Source organism: Schistocerca americana, chromosome 4 (genome assembly GCF_021461395.2).
Source record: "Schistocerca americana isolate TAMUIC-IGC-003095 chromosome 4, iqSchAmer2.1, whole genome shotgun sequence".
Classification (NCBI taxonomy): domain Eukaryota; kingdom Metazoa; phylum Arthropoda; class Insecta; order Orthoptera; family Acrididae; genus Schistocerca; species Schistocerca americana.
Genome location: NC_060122.1, coordinates 285,757,706 through 285,770,971, shown reverse-complemented (window position 1 = coordinate 285,770,971; position 13,266 = coordinate 285,757,706). Strand labels below are relative to the sequence as shown.

General features: G+C 42.4%; 1 protein-coding gene across 1 annotated transcript in view; it reads left to right on the top strand.

The window, feature by feature from the left end:
* The first annotated feature begins 5,152 nt into the window (after positions 1-5,152).
* LOC124613417 (F-box/WD repeat-containing protein 4-like) overlaps positions 5,153-13,266 on the top strand; it is a 133,217-nt gene continuing 125,103 nt past the window's right edge. Inside the window, exon 1 of the mRNA XM_047142119.1 lies at positions 5,153-5,543. Within this exon, the coding sequence (XP_046998075.1) occupies positions 5,317-5,543 (227 nt within the window). The 5' untranslated portion in view covers positions 5,153-5,316. The remainder of the gene's footprint in view (positions 5,544-13,266) is intronic.

Here is a 13,266-nt window from a genome sequence, read left to right as displayed (position 1 = left end):
ATTTCCCACAAGTCTTGCACCTGATATTGCTCCTGCAATCCTTTGAGGTATGCCCTACACGACCACAGGTAAAACACTTGAGAGTAGCTTTCCCCATTTTGCCCTGCTGACTTCTGTCATTAAATCCTTTTTTCTTGGTGGACATAATTATTGACTCTTCCGTCAAAGTGACGTCGACCGCTTCAGTCAGAGTAATGTTTTCGCCCCTTGCACGCACAATTGTCTGTATACACTCATCATAGATCCCCTGAATGAATACTGTTCTGCTTAATTTTCCTACTAACGCCACAGATCCCGCCAGTTCTGACGGTGGCATGGCACTGTGCACAGCTTCACGAAACTGATGTTGAAGTGAACCTACTTTACTAGCCCAATCTGCAATAGATTGCCGGCCGATGTGGCCGAGCAGTTCTAGGCGCTACAGTCTGGAAACACGCGACCGCTACAGTCGCTGCCTCGGGGATGGATGTGTGTTATGTCCTTAAGTTGGTTAGGGTTAAGTAGTTCTAAGTTCTAGGGGACTGATGACCTCAGAAGTTAAGCCCCATAGTGCTCACAGCCATTTGCACCATTTTTTGCAATTGATTATCCCTTTGATTGTCTACTCGAAAACATGCTACAGGCATAAAAATCTAACGTGCGCTTGGATGCGTAATTTTCTAACAAAATGGTTCTTACTTCCACCCATGTGGAAGATAGTTCACGTATGAGCAATTTGCTTCGTGTGGGACCCTGGATTCCTGTTTTGAAAAATTTTAAAAGGATAAGATGTTCTGCTTTACGTACTAGTCCAAAGGCTAAGTCTACATTATTTATAAATTCATTTAATGTTGACTTAGCGCCATCAAAGGCCTGAGGGATCAACTTAAACACGTCGCATATTGAAATACTAGCCGTAGCCAGTCTGCTTTCAGTAATGGCAGAGTTAGGGGTCGTCATGACTTACTGCGTTTCTGATGCGACGTGCTGAGTAGAGGCGAGCTGGCACTGTACTGTTCTGGTATGTGCAGATGCGTGCTCACGTGCTGTCCTTGGAGCCGAGTTGCTATCGCTTGTCTAGCACAGCACTGTCTCGGGCCGGGCGTGGTGTCGCGTAGCCCGCAGCCGCTGAAGCCGTTGCCGCTGCTGGAGGCGCCTGCTGACGCCTAAAGGACGTGTCTCCGCGCTGCCCTGGCGAGGTGTCGTGGGTGTGTTGACATGGCGGTCCTCCCAGGATCGCAACGAGGCCCCGTCTCGTTGGCGCTCCGCCGCTCCCCCGACGTCCGCTGTGTCGGTAGTCATGAAGACAGGCTGCCCTGGCCCCGTCTTCTGGCGGCGGCTACGAAGTCCAGCCTCTTCTTCTGTTCTTCTCGCTCTGTCTACTTTCACTACAGTGCCAATGCTGCGTCTAACAGAGCCTCAAAGCCATCTGTCCAGTCAAGACCTTGTGCTGAACAGGAACTAAGTATATGCCTACCTCAAAAATTAGTTCCATCGAAAAGAACCCCACACCTGGCACCAAAATATTGTACCTATGTCGTGTCCTGACATAGGTGGAAGAGGGAGAAAAGTGATTACTTGTCAGTCTGCACTCCCGAGCAGTATGGACCAGAAGGCAGAAGGACAATTCGCAGTGAAGGCATTTGATTGTTTTCGTCTATTTGAGCCAAGACTGGTACGGGCATTTACTAGAAATGCATGTGGTGAGACTTGGTAGGGAACTGGTTGTGGAGACTCTTGAACAAACAGGGTTTTAAATAGTTGTTTATTTCAGACGGGACTAACTAATACACTGGAGACTAGTTATAGGGTTGGAAAAAACATGAATAACACTGTTACAACAGAAACCAGTGCAGGAGTCCCAGGAGTGGATGCTAACCACAGTAGCAAACACTAGCAGCTTCTTAAGGCAACAACTTAGTTGCAAAACAGAACATACTAACATACTGAATGTGACACTGTTCGCTGAGGCACTCCAAGTGAGAGAGCAGACTTACGTGGAGCTGGACCGAGGCTGGAGTCGACGGATGCGGATTCGGCGCCCAGACCGTCTGACTGAGAACTCCGCCAAAATGCGGAATCTAGGGGTTTTAAAGAGTCGCGTGGGGCTACTGTTTTTCCCACGTAAATCCACCCAGCCAGTTTCGCAAGTCTCTTGCAGGCGCCTGCCAATCACGGTTTAGTTAGGTCCGTTCTACTGCTCCTAAGGCGGGGATGTTAATGCACTTGCACTGAGTTCGTATTTGGTATCAACATCGTTCAGGTGAAAGCTAAACGTAACTGCTCTGCCAAATAAGGCTTGCAACATTATTGTTATACGTCCGTTAGCCCCGACCCTCGGGCTCCCCGGAGTAGGGACTGCTAGGTCAACAGTTCTTTGGCGTTTTCAGTCTCATTCTAACCTTTGTGAGCCTACTGACGTTTCTGTTCTCAGGGCTGGATCAAGCTGGCTTTATACGCTACTACATACCTGTTGGTTACAAAGTTCTACGGTGGCAACCTACCACAGCATCTAGACGACATATGAAGTTATATGTTAATTCCTTGAAGAGTAACTAACGCCCTGGGACCGCGTCTGGGGGCGTCTGCATTTTCGCAAGGGTCTCCGCTTATGGTTTACTTCATGTAATAATATCTCTCCTAGTTTCGTCTGCCCTCAGCATCGTCTGTGCTTCCGCGCCTTGGAGTGTCTGTCCTCCTTTCTCACAGCTTCAAGATAACACCAAGCAGCAAGGAATAATCAATAAATTACATGGTTTGCAGCTTGCAGGGATAGTTTGAATATTAAATCAGGAAGACAGAAGTGCAAAACAACACAACAAGAGAGTGGTGGGTCGAAAAATGTCATTACATAATGGAATTTCACACACTACATAAGAAGATCGAGGAAAAGGAATCTGCATTATATATTTTAGGAAGTCGAAGCATCATATTTAGCATTTCTTACGTCCAATAACACCCAGAATTACTAAAAGTAACGCATTGTTATAAGCTGCCATCACACCCCTTGAAAAATTGGTTTAAGGTTAATAAGTTTATTTGCTACTTGCCAGCCCATTTCAAATTTTTGTGCAATAGTCATATCTTTCTCAATACCTTTCCCATCAAGATTTATACAGTTTCTTCACACCTTGTATGTGGCTTTTATTTGTTCAGTTGCCTCATTTGTACTTTAGTTAACTAGTGAAACCACGTAAATATTGATCACTGATGATTGCAAAACGATTTCGCACACAATCCAGAACGCTGCCTAACATTAAATCGGCTTGCCACAAACACATATTCAAACAAACAACTTGCAGTGCCTGAAGGTTTCAATCCATTTCTTTATCAAGCACAACAAATGCCTGACAATATTAAAAGAAATTTCACTTTCTAACTGATGATACCCACAGTTCTTTTTTTACTTCGCAAGTCCCAGCCAAACTGCAGTCCATTTCATTTCAAAATATGAAATAAGTTACTGGTATGTACAAAAATCCACTTTCAAAATGTAGTAGAGAGCAAGTAATTTAGTACACTCTTGCCATACAATTCAGGCTGCTATCTCACTGCTTCAATTATTCTTTCGTCATTTACTACAAATTTTAAGAAAATAAATAGTGAAACGAAACTATTCAGAACAAAGTAGCGAACAACAAATGACTCATATCAACCACGAAAACCACCAAGAAACGAAATATGGAAATCTGTGCATGGCCATGTACTGGGAGGAAATAATGTGTTCAACAACGGATGGATGGCGTCAACCATCAAAACTTTGTTCCTGAGAAACCTTGATGGTGCTGTGATAGGCGGGGTCATTGTAGATGCTGCCATATGAAATGCATTGCACAATATTTTGACAGGATAGGGTGTGACATGACACGATGGCCAGTATGAATTCACCTTTAGAATGACCTGTCTGTCGCCAGACATATCTGAGTTACTGCTAATCTCTTGTTGAATGAGACTGCCGTCCTCAGTAACGTATTTTGCTTCTCTATTTTATCTCGTATCAACACTAATAATGTGTCGTACAATACAAAACTCATTGGAAATGATATACATAATCTTGTGTGTCTGTGATTCTGCTTTCAGTTAAATTAACGTGTCACCAGCGACTCCTTCTTTCAACCAATCTTGGGCCCATTTAATCTTTGGTTGTTTTCTATTGCTTGCAAGCTATAGCTAATATATTTGCAGTACACGCTTTCTTTTGAGTTTTCGGTATCGCAACCTTGTAAAATCGCGTTTTCAACAAATAGTTTTTGTCAGTCTTATTGCCGGGGGATGGCGCCGACGGCGGATGTCGCCCAGCTCTCCCGATCATTTGAAACAATGCCAAAGACACGACCGCAGTTTCATTGTCTTCGACCGCATCTGGCATACCACCGACACCAGGCGAAATTGAATACCAATCAACTGCATCTTGGTTGTTCGAAGAAAAGAATAAACCTAATTGTTTGTTACTATGTGTTTTCTTTTTTTTTTAATATACCTCACCCTTCTGTGTGCCACTCGTGCCCTCCCCCACCCACTACCGGGGAGGCGTCGTGCCTCTTAGTTTGAGAACCACTGGTAAAATCCCGACTTGACGGTGTTGGTGACGTGACGTGACGTGTCGTGTCGGTCCTTTGTGTCTAGTGTGAATCTGGCTGTTCACTCTAATTACTACATCGCGGTACAGAAGGTGACAAGATGGCTGTACCTTATACAACATGAAATAACAAATAAGGGCATTACTGACCAGACGTAAAACAGACAGCTTTATGTAATACGCCGAAGGTTATACTCTAAACATAAAAAAATAATTTTTAAACTCTTATCTGAAAAAGATTAAGATCTTTGCAGTTTGCTGCGCAAAATGTAATTCCCCTGGTTCTAATTTAAAACGGATGGAGAATGTGTATATTAAACACTATCCTAAACGTGTTGATACGTCAGAAAAAACTAGCCTATCGGAAATTATGAGTGGTGAACTTTCATCGGATAGGACTTCGCAATGGAGTTTGGCGTTCCTTACCAAAATGCAGTGATGTCGAAAGAAAGCTACGAAGCTTAATGCAGACTGCTTTATTTTTGTGCTTTCAAGGTCAACGAAGAATTACTACTTCTGATTTTACAGTAATAACCCAACATATACAAAATGAATTTTTTTTCTGGGAGCAACTGACTGCGCAGAAACTAAATACGTTTCTTTGCCGCTGACGATGTTTGGTGTAAATGGATAGCAGCGGTGTTATTTTCAAATGTAGAATGAAAGGAATGTAATCGAAAATAAAATGTCAGCACGGGTCCAGGAATATTATTTCTTTAGTGCATATATTGCTCTCTCTTACGGAAGTCCCAGAAGGCATGAATGGGCAGAGCGTGCTTCAAGAAAGCGAAGACGAAAGTCGTCTGCGACTGGATAACCTTCCATCTGATGTGTTGTACATATTGTTTCAGTATTGTGACAGAGCAACATTAGGCCGATTAAGTCAGTGCTGTAAACGATTCAATGACATTGTTACTGGTATATGGGAAACATTAAGTAGGAAGTTAATCGCAACCAATCAACTAAATGATGAAATATGTAAAAGGTAAGAAGTACGGATACAGTGTTATCCATGTAGAAAATTTTCAGTACTAGTTTTCACTTGGTGTGCTCTATAGCCAAGACCTGTACATTCCATTATCATAGAAAATTAGCAGAGGGTGAGAGAAAAATTGTGCAAGAGCACGAGCTAATGTTGCTGCTACTCAGCTGATTTTCATTTTCTCGTATTTCAAGGTCTGCCGAGCGTGTGGGTTTACTATCTTTCATCAGCTATGATATCTTTAATGCCCCACAAGCTGATAACGTAATTTATAAATATTAAGATTCACGATTCAGAATGGTCTTCTCTGCTGTTGGCCTTTTTTTCGTACAATCTCTTTAAATAGTGAAATGCAATCATTGACTCTGTAAATGGATAAGTTTTCAGAAATCTCTTTCCGAAATCAGCAAGCAGGTATTATTGCTTATGCGCGCGTGTGTGTGTGTGTGTGTGTGTGTGTGTGTGTGTGTGTGTTTTTCGTACAATCTCTTTAAATAGTGAAATGCAATCATTGACTCTGTAAATGGATAAGTTTTCAGAAATCTCTTTCCGAAATCAGCAAGCAGGTATTATTGCTTATGCGTGAAACACAACAGTTTTACCCCCACATAGCAGGGCAGATGTTACTTTTAATGAAATTAAAATGTTGTTAGGGGCTATTTTTGGTACATCACAGCATTCAATTTGCCATCCGTGGTTGTAATGTCAGTCTTGATTGATGGCAGCAAGTAGCTGGTTTTCCGTCTTGATCATGCACTTTACAGACCAGCGGCTGGACTAGTACTTGTCTTTTGTGGAATACTGTGATGCCACCATCTTAATGTCAGTTCGTTTTATTTTATCCCTTTATGATTAGGACAGGACAAAGGTTGTAGGTTCATTGTTTGATTACTGTTGATTGTTGCATTTCGCCTAGGTGGCCATGTTGCTTTTTGCCTACTTGGTTATTTGTGTGGAATGGCTTCTGATGAAGACAATTATAAGGGTTGCCTTGCAACAAAATGACAGTTCTGCAAACCTTGGCTGGAACTGCTGGTTTCCCTGTTTGTTCAGCAATTTTTATTTTTTGCAGCCTTCCCCACCAATTCCATTGGGGGATTCTGCCTTGTGGGACAAAAAGTCAGAGTCTTGTAAGACATGCTCTCCATGTATGAGATTTTTTTATTTTCAGAAGTATGTCACATGTGCATTCTTGCGCGCGCGCGCACACACACACACACACACACACACACACACACACACACACACACACCCGTCGCCTGCTCCCAAACTTGCACTTTTTATTAGTTCATTACTATATGATATATGTTTGTAATTTGCACCTAAGTACTTATCAGAGAATTGTCTGTTATCTAACACACTTTTATCAGTGTACTTTATGGTGTTTTCTTATAATGTAGACATAGTGTACTCTGGCACCACAAGCAAGATATCGGGGGGGGGGGGGGGGAATCCGGCATACTTGATTGAAGCTTATGTAGTCCATTTGGTCATTATAAAGGAACATCACATGAAAAATTGGATTACGTGATATTCTTCTATTTGTCAGCATGCCACAAGCCACACAGCATTGTGGAGAGAGGTGTGTGTGTTGTATCCCACATTTGCTCTGAGTGGTGTGGTGTAGTGTTGTGATAAATATTTAGAACAGTACATAAAATTTCTTGGTATAAAACCACAAGTTATTGACAGTCTTAAATAAAACATCATTGCCAGAGAAGAAAAGTGTCGTCTTGTCAGAGAGTGGAACTAAATTTTCTAGTAGGTTTCCCCACAACTCAGTGTTGTAAGGCTTGCAAGTGGGTACTGCATTATTTTTGTCTTATCAGGATGGATTGGAATGTTCATACTGGTTTTCTCCATCTTCCTTCCAATTACATTTTGCTTATCGCTGGGTTTCTCTTAGCAGTACTTTGTTGTTTGAAGGCATTGCAACTGAGCCAACTGACTGAGTGAAGTGCACCAATTGAGATAGCACCCTGGAATTGCATTTGGAAGGATGGTAGTTCAAATCCCCATCCATACTTAGGTTTTTCGTGGCTGTCCTAAATCTTTGAAGGCAGATCCTGGGATGGTTACTTTGAAAAGGATGCAACAGGAAGTGTCCTCGAATCTGAGATTGTGCTCCACCACTAATGACTGTGTCATTGATGGGAAGTTAAATCTCAAACCACCTTTTCTTCACTTGAGAGACATCACAACCACCACCCTCATGCCAGTCACTCTTAATTGTTAAATGGTTTCCAATGTGCCTTGGCTTTGCCCCATGGCCCAACTACAGCACTACTGCTTGTCCACACTAACTTGAAGATTTTACTGGTGCTGCCAGAAGCAGAGAAATCAGTACTACTTGAAAGATATTCGTTTATGTCAGAGTGCTACCATTGTTTGGCCGCCTTTTGACATGAAGTATTACTGTACACATTGTTAAGGATAATGGTGCTATTGTTGTGGCAAGTAGCTGACATTGCCTTCCCTCTCGCTCCTCTTCCCTCTGTAGTCCTAATGTTGGGGCAAGGCTCATCTCCTGCTGTTCCTGACAGCCAGTGTTTGAACTCACAAACTTATCATGGACAAACAGTAATTCTTCATTCACTGTGCAACAAATGTCTCCAGAAAAGAGATTTGGGATTAAAAATAAAGGCCTTTTGATTAATGGCTCTTGCACTACAGTGGATTGTGAACTGTTTAAGAACATTTGTAAAAGAAGTAAAACTTGCCACAGGCCGTTGTTCCTTTGCGGGTGGGCTGAGGGGAGGACAGAAAGACATGGCTGGGAAATAGTGGCATGTTTATGGGCCTGATGGCTGTTTTCGGAACAATTTTCTGAATAGACTAGTATCAGTTCAACAGCATAACAGCAAGTTCATGCTTCTGGAGTCATTAGTGGGTGCCCTTGATAAATGAGGCATTGCAGTTATTAAGACACTGATCCCATATTTGAGAGGATAGAGTTTGTGCTATCTGCCCATCCAGATTTAGGTTTTTCTTGGTTTTCATTAATTATTTCAGGCAAAGTGTGTGTGTGTGTGTGTGTGTGTGTGTGTGTGTGTGTGTGTGTGTGTGTGTCCAGCATTTCCTCCTAAGCCACTGGATTAAATTCAATTAAGTTTTGTATACATAATGCTCGCTATTTTCAAATAAGCACTGTGGGGATTAGAAGGTCCTAGGTTTCACAGCAGCAAAGATACAGGCAATAAAGTGTTGTTCTACCCCCTTACATTAGGCTGCCCTACATGATGCATCCCCCCCCCCCCCCCCCCCCATAAACCATGGACCATGCCGTTGGTGGGGAGGCTTGCGTGCCTCAACGACACATATAGCCATACCGTAGGTGCAACCACAATGGAGAGGTATCTGTTGAGAGGCCAGACAAACATGTGGTTCCTGAAGAGGGGCAGCAGCTTTTTTAGTAGTTGCAGGGGCAACAGTCTAGATGGTTGATTGGTCTGGCCTTGTAACACTAACAAAAACGGCCTTGCTGTGCTGGTACTGCGAATGGCTGAAAGCAAGGGGAAACTACAGCCATAATTTTTCCCAAGGGCATGCAGCTTTACTGTACGCTTAAATGATGATGGCGTCCTCTTAGGTAAGATATCCCGGAGGTAAAATAGTACCCCATTCGGATCTCCGGGCGGGGACTACTCTGGAGGACGTGGTTATCAGAGAAAGTAAACTGGCATTCTACGGATCAGAGCGTGGAATGTCAGATCCCTTAATCGGGCAGGTAGGTTAGAAAATTTAAAAAGGGAAATGGATAGGTTAAAGTTAGATATAGTGGAAATTAGTGAAGTTTGATGGCAGGAGGAACAAGACTTTTGGTGAGGTGACTACAGGGTTATAAATACAAAATCAAACAGGGGTAATGCAGAAGTAGGTTTAATAATGAATAAAAAAAATAGGAGTGCAGGTAAGCTATTACAAACAGCATAGTGAACGCCTTATTGTGGCCAAGATAGACACGAAGCCCATGCCTACTACAGTAGTACAATTTTATATGCCAACTAGCTCTGCAGATGATGAAGAAATTGGTGAAATGTATGATGAGATAAGAAATTATTCAAGTAGTGAAGGGAGACGAAAATTTAATAGTCATGGGTGACTGGAATTCAAGAGTATGAAAAGGAAGAGAAGTAAATGTAGTAGGTGAATATGGATTGGGGCTAAGAAATGAAAGAGGAAGCCGCCTGGTAGAATTTTGCACAGAGCACAACTTAATCATAGCTAACTAACACTTGGTTAAAGAATCATGAAAGAAGGTTGTATACATGGAATAAACCTGGAGATACTAAAAGGTTTCAGATAGATTATATAATGGTAAGACAGAGATTTAGGAACCAGGTTTTAAATTGTAAGACATTTCCAGGGGCAGATGTGGACTGTGACCACAATCTATTGGTTATGAACTGTAGATTAAAACTGAAGAAACTGCAAAAAGGTGGGAATTTGAGGAGATGGGACCTGGATAAACTGAAAGAACCAGAGGTTGTACAGAGTTTCAGGGAGAGCATAAGGGAACAATTGACAGGAACGGGGGAAAGAAATACGGTAGAAGAAGAATGGATAGCTTTGAGGAATGAAATAGTGGAGGCAGCAGAGGATCAAGTAGGTAAAAAGACGAGGGCTAGTAGAAATCCTTGGGTAACAAAAGAGATACTGAATTTAATTGATGAAAGGAGAAAATACAAAAATGCAGTAAGTGAAGAAGGCAAAAAGGAGTACAAACATCTCAAAAACGAGATCGACAGGAAGTGCAAAATGGCTAAGCAAAGATGGCTAGAGGACAAATGTAAGGATGTAGAGGCTTATCTCGCGAGGGGTAAGATGGATACTGCCTACAGGAAAATTAAAGAGACCTTTGGAGAAAAGAGAACCACTTGCATGAATATCAAGAGCTCAGATGGAAACCCAGTTCTAAGCAAAGAAGGGAAAGCAGAAAGGTGGAAGGAGTATATAGAGGGTCTATACAGGGGCGATGTTCTTGAGGACAATATTATGGAAATGGAAGAGGGTGTAGATGAAGATGAAATGGGAGATACGATACTGCGTGAAGAGTTTGACAGAGCACTGAAAGACCTAAGTCGAAACAAGGCCCAGGGAGTAGACAACATTCCATTAGAACTACTGACGGCCTTGGCAGAGCCAGTCCTGGCAAAACTCTACCATCTGGTGAGCAAGATGTATGAGACAGGCGAAATTCCCTCGGGCTTCAAGAAGAATATAATAATTCGAATCCCAAAGAAAGCAGGTGTTGACAGATGTGAAAATTACCGAACTATCAGTTTAATAAGCCACAGCTGCAAAATACTAACACGAATTCTTTACAGACGAATGGAAAAAAACTGGTAGAAGCCGACCTCGGGGAAGATCAGTTTGGATTCCGTAGAAATGTTGGAACACGTAAGGCAATACTGACCCTACGATTGATCTTAGAAGAAAGATTAAGGAAAGGCAAACCTACGTTTCTAGCATTTGTAGACTTAGAGAAAGCTTTTGACAATGTTGACTGGAATATTCTCTTTCAAATTCTGAAGGTGGCCGGGGTATAATACAGGGAGCGAAAGGCTATTTACAATTTGTACAGAAACCAGATGGCAGTTATAAGAGTCGAGGGGCATGAAAGGGAAGCAGTGGTTGGGAAGGGAGTGAGACGGGGGGGGGGAGAACAAATAAAAACTTTTAGGTTTGCCGATGACATTGCAATTCTGTCAGAGACAGCAAAGGACTTGGAAGAGCAGTTGAACGGAATGGACAGTGTCTTGAAAGGAGGATATAAGATTAACATCATCAAAAGCAAAACGAGGATAATGGAATGTAGGCGAATTAAGTCGACTGATGCTGAGGGAATTAGATTAAGAAATGAGACACTTAAAGTAGTAAAGGAGTTTTGCTATTTGGGGAGCAAAATAACTGATGATGGTCGAAAGAGAGGATGTATGGCAATGGCAAGGAAAGTGTTTCTGAAGAAGAGAAATTTAACATCGAGTATTGATTTAAGTGTTAGAAAGTCCTTTCTGAAAGTATTTGTATGGAATGTAGCCATGTATGGAAGTGAAACGTGGAAAATAAATATTTTAGACAAGAAGAGAATAGAAGCTTTTGAAATGTGGTGCTACAGAAGAATGCTGAAGATTAGATGGGTAGATCACATAACTAATGAGGAAGTATTGAATAGAATTGGGGAGGAGAGGAGTTTGTGGCACAACTTGACTAGAAGAAGGGATTGGTTGGTAGGACATGTTCTGAGGCATCAAGGGATCACCAATTTAGTACTGGAGGGTAAAAATCGTAGAGGGAGACCAAGAGATGAGTACACTAAGCAGATTCAGAAGAATGTAGGTTGCAGTAGGTACTGGTAGATGAAGCAGCTTGCACAGGATAGAGTAGCATGGAGAGCTGCATCAAACCAGTCTCAGGACTGAAGACAACAACAACAACAACAACAACATGATGCATGTTGTGCAGGTTGTTTAGTGTGCCTTGGAGCGGAGGGGGGATATATGTGGATGGACACGAGTGAGCAGAGAGGGGAGAGAGTAAGAGAGGAGATGGATATTGAGAAAGGAGGAGGATTACATGGACAGGAAAGGGTGGAGGAGGAAACGGGCAGACAACAAGGAGATGCGGTGCATTTAGAGGCGGGGGGGGGGGGGGGGGGGGGGGGGAAGAAGAGGTGGACACACAGGTGGGGATTGGGAGAGATTTGCCCATAGTGTTGAATGCATATGATGCAAGTAAAGCTACGGGGAAAAGGCAGGTGAATAAATAAATTTAAGATGGTGATTGCGCTTAGAGGAGCAAGAGTGGAGTGGCAGCATTTGTCTGCAATATACACCATGAAATACCTGTTACCCCTACTAATCATCTTCAAGCTTTGGCTGTTCAGTCTTACACACTATTAAGAATAACTGGGTGCTTTTTGTATGCCCTTAATTTCTTCTCTTGGGATATTTCAATGCACGACATTTGTACTGGAGCTCAACATACACACTTGTCCCAGTGGTATACATGGGGGGAGGTACTTTCTGTTGAATGTTGTCTGGCTGCACAATATAGGGAAAATGATAACATCAATGCTGCAGTTGGATCATCCATAGTATTGACCAATAAATTCCTCTTCTACAACTGATAACTGTCCTTTGAGAAGTGACAGAGAACTTGTACTCCAGCAACCATTTTCCCATTTGAATCCACCAGCCAGTTACATCAGAACATGCCATCAAATGGATGTTAAGCAACGTACAAACGCAAATCCGGTCTCCAGGAAATATCACTACTGCCATCCACAGGACTAATAGTGCGTCTGTTTCTGGAGTCATCTGTTAAAGCTGGCAGACGGCCATTGCTGTTGTGGAGCAAGGATGTGATTTATCAGTGAGCAAAAAGCAGCAAGAATTATAGCATTTTTTAGACTGTTTGATACCATCAGCAGACACATGAGATTTGATGAGAAGGATCAAAGAGGAAGGTTCACTGCAGTGACCACTGTGGCGGTGCGATTACTACCCCAAAAGGTGTTGCGCAGATAATGACAAAATACGTATAACAAATTACTTCTAATGCCAGTCAAAACCCGAATTTCCCATTGCTAATGGAATCACTGGAGAAGATACATTTAGACTTGAGCACAACTAATGCTGAAGAGTACAAGAGCCCCTTTTGTACTTAGGAGTTAGAGCATGTGTTATCTGAGGCTTTCAAGACAGCAGCATGCTGCAACATTTGA